Raw genomic sequence first — 5,424 nt, 5'->3', positions numbered from 1 at the left:
TTTTGAACAGGACTGAGGTTGATTAATAGATTTATGCAAAAAAAAATTGGAAAAAAATATTTATCTGATACATTTTTATAGCAGTTTATAGTGGCTGTTTTCAGCCACGAACATAACGAAAGGGTAGTGAATTTGAACAATGCACAAGGGTTAAGTACACAATCCGGCAATGAAGACCCCATACAATTGTGCAGCTAATAATGCATAATGGATAAATGGGGGAAAATTCCACTTTCTAAATGTAACAAACTTGGGTCCTCAGTGCCCAAATGCTTAATAAGTGTTATTAGAAGAAATGGTGTTGTTTCACTGTGGTAAACACTCAACTGCCCCAATGTTTTTGGAGTGTGTTGCAATCATCTGATTTGAAATTACTGTACATTTTCAAAAATATTCACAAGGTAAAACATCATATTATGTGTAGCTGTGGTGCTTTCTATATAACTAAGTATAAATATAATTCACAAATCACTCTTTTTTTGTATTTATTAGCATTTTTCATACTGTCACAACTTTTTTAGAATTTGGGTTATTAGAAAAGATTTTTGCACAAAACAATGGTCAAATATTTGTAAAACATGGTCATTTTCCACACTCATTCTGACCACACTAGTTTTTGGTGCTGCTTCTCCTTTAAGACTTGACAGTAAACGCCCACTGTTATGATTTGCTCTCTGCTCTTGACTGACCTGCACAGAAACTTAGGCAGATTACAGTTTGTTTTAATAGTACAATGACCTCTAACGGTATATGTCAAAAGATCAAAAAGAAACAGAAAGTTTGATTCTTCATATTATGACCTTTTATATGATGGTTACAGCACTTGACATTTTTAAAGTCATAAAATCAACTTTTTTTGTAGAAAATGCTATAGATGTTTATAGTGTCTTAAATTGTGTGTTTTAAAAAACATTTTTAAAAGATTTCTAATTTGTATCACTTTGGACAACAGTTTGAGAACAGGTTGTAAGCATACACCCACAAAAAGTGCAAACACTCCCACACACAGCAACTTGCACTTACATTTACATTAACGTTTATGTATTTGGCAGACGCTTTTATCCAAAGCGACTTACAGTGCACTTATTACAGGGACAATCCCCCTGGAACAACCTGGATTAAGTGTTTTGCTCAAGGACACAATGGTGGTGGCTGTGGGGATCGAACCAGCGACCTTCTGATTATCAGTTATGTGCTTAGTCCACTTTGTGCTGGGATGAAAATTTAGCTTAGAATTAGTGCCCTTACAAAAATTGGATGAGCCGTACAGTAGCACGTGGCCGTTGTCATCATGAAAATAGAGCCTGCTAACTTTTTTATTTTGCCTAATTTCCAATCCAGTTGTAATTTTGTCTAATCTTGTAAAAAAAAAAACTGTCAAATACTTGTTTTAATTCTGTGTATTGAGGGTACATAAAATGCTATGAAATGAGACAAAGACAACAGCCAGTTTATTCCAGAAATGTGTAGTCTACAGTGCCATTTCCATAACAGAATGCACAATGGGTGATTACTAATAAATATCCTTTGGGCTTGAGTCCACACAATGTATTGAATCTCAATGAAAGAACTATCATAACTCCAAGGATAGATCTAACATAGAGTCAGAAGTCAACAAGTGAATGTATTAACTATCTGTATTAACTATCTTTTGAAAAAGGCTTCCTCCCTGGGTTTCTAATAAGGCTACTTGGTAAACATGACAATGACAATGGTGCATTTATAAAGACAAGGAAGTATCAAGTCTTTTTATTTTAATTCAGGTTATATGTTCACCTTGAAAATACTGGAATGTTCACCCACAACAAAGCTTGACCCTAACAGGCATACCATTGTTATAGCTCTGAGCAGTTCACCTGTTCACCAAAGGGAGATGGCATTTTTCGGCTATTTTAATGCCTGCCAAGAACAAAGAATAATAAATAACCAGGATGACTGCTGCCCTCTACGTTGATGGCTATCTGCCATCACTCTTCTCACGATATGTGATATGTCTCTCTGTTACTGCTGCAGGATAATGCAGCCACGATTTTAACTACTATGTATAGCCGGTTCTATTCTTGTAGTAGTAATACAAACAGTGGTCACACAGTCAAGTGTTTCTGCCTCATACATACAGTGGCTGCTGGGACCACTCTGTCACTTTAGACGACATCATGGATAGCCGTTGATACTCTGAATCTCTTCAAAGAATTGTTTGATAATGCAGAAGTGGGCATTTCTCTGGAGTTCACATGAAAATGACCAGAGGTAACATGATGGAGACGAGCAGCTGTGCTGATCAAGAGATTGACACAGGGAAGGCAGTTTGCCAACAGCAGGGTTTTGTAAAAACACCAGTTAAAGTGAGATTTGGTGACAGCGTTTTCACGGTGGACAAAGATGTCCTGGAGCAACACTGTGAATATTTTCAGGCTCTTTTCCACTCTGGGATGAAGGAATGCCAACAGGATGAAATTTGCCTTCAGGCACTGAGTGCCCATGGATTCCTGGTCGCACTCCGTGTGATATATGGAGAGAAACCCATCCTGAGTGGAGACGAAATTGTTGAAGCCATTGAGTGTGCAGTCTTCCTTCAGATAGAGATTCTAACCAAGCATCTCATAAACATCATCAATTCAGACAATTGCCTGCTCATGTATCACACAGCAGCTACTTTTGGGTTACTGAAGCTCTTGCATAGTGCTGCTTTGTTCATTCGAGACATGCATCAAGACCTCAAAGAAGATGTGAAGTGTTTGCCTGAAGATTTGATAGAATATGTAGAGTCTCTTCTCCCTAGTACGTACGTCACTGTTGGTACTCACTCTCCAACGATCAAGCTGCTGCAGGACTTTATGAGGACGGTTTGTTACCTTGATGAAGATGAGAAAGACTGGAAGGTCCTCACCCACTTGCCTCTCAATGCCAGCACTACCATGGCAGGCGTTACGGTATTAGACAACAAACTCTATATTGTTGGAGGAGTCTATGACATTACCAACAAAGTTGTGGACTCTGGTTTCTGCTATGACGTATCTAAAGACACTTGGAGCACATTTTCTAGCCCACAACAACTTCGCTACAACTGCTCCCTGGTCGGCCATGAGGACACCCTCTATATCATTGGTGGTGAGCATAATAAAACCATAATGTCCTCTGTGGAGAAGTACAAAATCTCCACGGACACTTGGAGTTTTGCTGCCCATCTACCAAGACCTGCTGCTGCTGTTGCTTGTGCCATGACCATGAGTAGATTGTTCATCTGTCTCTGGAGACCCAAGGATGCTACAGAGATTTTTGAGTACATTGTGAATAAGGATGAGTGGACATTAACCACGACACTTGTTAGGCATCAAAGTTATGGCCATTGTATGGTGGCCCACAGGGACAATTTATATGTAATGAGGAATGGGCCATCTGATGATTTTTTGAGGTGCATGATGGACAGTTACAATTTGACCTCAGGTCAGTGGACGGCCATGACCGGGCAGTATGAAAATAGTAAGGGAGCTTTGTTCACCGCAGTAGTGCGAGGTGACTCTGTTTTCACAGTGAACCGCAGAGCGACAGTGGAATATGCCATTGAGGACAACAAATGGAGGACAAAAAAAGAGATGTCAGGGTTTCCAAGAATCGGCTCAATGTGGACTTTTCTCTTGAGACTGCCAAAGAAAAGCAGTGAGATTTTGGAAAGGAAACATAATGGACAAAATATTTCATTTGACCTTCCTTCAGACTCTTCTGCACTATGTGCTGATTGTTAAGTGATACCATTTTTGAATACATGCACATTTCATATCAATAGATTCCTAGAATTAAATCTAATCAGATATATTCCAATGCCTAATTTTTGTTGAGACCCAATGACTCAGTTGTTCCTATTGTCAGAAAAAAGGGTCTTAGGTTAGAGGTGAGATGCAGGAAGTTTTTTTTTGACAATCACAAATCATCAGCAGGGAGAGTTTATCATAAAAAATGTGTACTTAGGGTAGTACTCATTGGCACAGCAGGAGGACTGAAAAGTGTGAAGTGTATTAGAGTAAAAAAATTAATCTATTTTATTCTATGGCCAGTCATTAAATGTATTGAAGGTCAAATTTTGGAGTTCATATCCCCCAGTGTTCTAGCTTCTTTCAATAAAGTCAGTAATTTGTTTAAGCTGATCTAATGTGAGTTCATTACATGAGTATCGAAGGTACTAGATTTGGATTGCCTATTCTCACACTGCCAGTACAACACTGATGGTGCAGATCTCAGACAAGTTAGAGGCAAATGCAATACATAATTAATGGTAAATGACCAGGTCCATTAATCTGTTATTGTCTTACAGAGTATTGACAGTCATTGAAAGGTGCGTTGCCTTGGCTGCAAAACTCTACAGCACCAAAATATGGATTGTTTTTCTATCAAACAAGCCATCTGTGAAACTCCCTGGTGTACCCATACCAGAAGAGTTGGGGTCAGATGAGGCCAGCAAGGAAAGAGTACATAGCATTTAAAATTGTGAGAGAAAGTTTTCGGTTGGCTGAGAGGCAAAAGAGATACATGATCATCACCCAAAAAAATCATTTATGACCTTATAAATTAGTATGAGTGTAAACGTATGGAGACCCTTTGACTGTTATGTTTAAACCCTCAAATTATATCCAGACATTCCTAAAAGCTTTAGTAACTATTGTAGAGGGTTCACACATTGCATTGGGAACACACTGATCACTAATCATGTTACCAAAAAGAAAACATTGTGTTCAACCTTTTGGCAGTCTAACAACAGGACATGCTGTATAGATCTGGGCAAGTGGTCGCTATTCACTCATACTGTCTGGCAATTGTTTAAGTACAATTGAAAAATGAAAGAGTGCAGATCAAGCAAGATATTGAACAATGACATTGCTTAGATTTGAATTTTAAGACAATCATTTGACTGAGATTACATATTTAAGTACACAAATTTTATTTTTACTAACCAATATGAGAATCATCTATGGACTCCATACTGACACCTATTGGTATGGATACTGCATCATGCAAAAGCAAAAGGTTTTGGTTAACAATGTCATTGTAGAACCATTCTATTAGCTGGCATTCCCATTTAATTTCCACAACTTAAATTGTCTGGAGTTTTTTTGTCTACTGAATGTTCTTGGAAAGATATTTTTTCAATGTTTTGTCCACGGAAAGATCCCAAAACACTTTTAACTGCAGTACAATGAGTCCATTAAAGAGACTGTGTCTATCCCTCACAGCCTTGTTGTCATTCCTGGCAAAAATCAAAGATGGTGCTGCAGTGAATGAGATCTATTACCTGACACAAGTAAAAGCCTCAGATAATGGGGGGGCATTTGGCTGGTCATGTGATCTCAATGTCACATGGCCATTACGATGTGGACAACCCTTATGTAGAATTAAACTGCTTTTTCTAGACTCTGATTTTTGAACACA

General features: G+C 38.3%; 1 protein-coding gene across 1 annotated transcript; it reads left to right on the top strand.

Annotated features, from left to right (window-relative positions):
- The first annotated feature begins 1,374 nt into the window (after nt 1–1,374).
- kbtbd13a (kelch repeat and BTB domain containing 13a) lies at nt 1,375–4,161 on the top strand. Its single transcript, XM_052150992.1, has one exon. The coding sequence runs from the start codon at nt 2,235–2,237 to the stop codon at nt 3,744–3,746; it is 1,512 nt and encodes a 503-aa protein (XP_052006952.1). The 5' UTR covers nt 1,375–2,234; the 3' UTR covers nt 3,747–4,161.
- Nucleotides 4,162–5,424: the final 1,263 nt, after the last annotated feature.

This window comes from Xyrauchen texanus, chromosome 2 (assembly GCF_025860055.1).
Source record: "Xyrauchen texanus isolate HMW12.3.18 chromosome 2, RBS_HiC_50CHRs, whole genome shotgun sequence".
In the NCBI taxonomy this organism is placed as follows: Eukaryota; Metazoa; Chordata; class Actinopteri; order Cypriniformes; family Catostomidae; genus Xyrauchen; species Xyrauchen texanus.
This window is presented reverse-complemented; position numbering and strand designations above follow the sequence as displayed.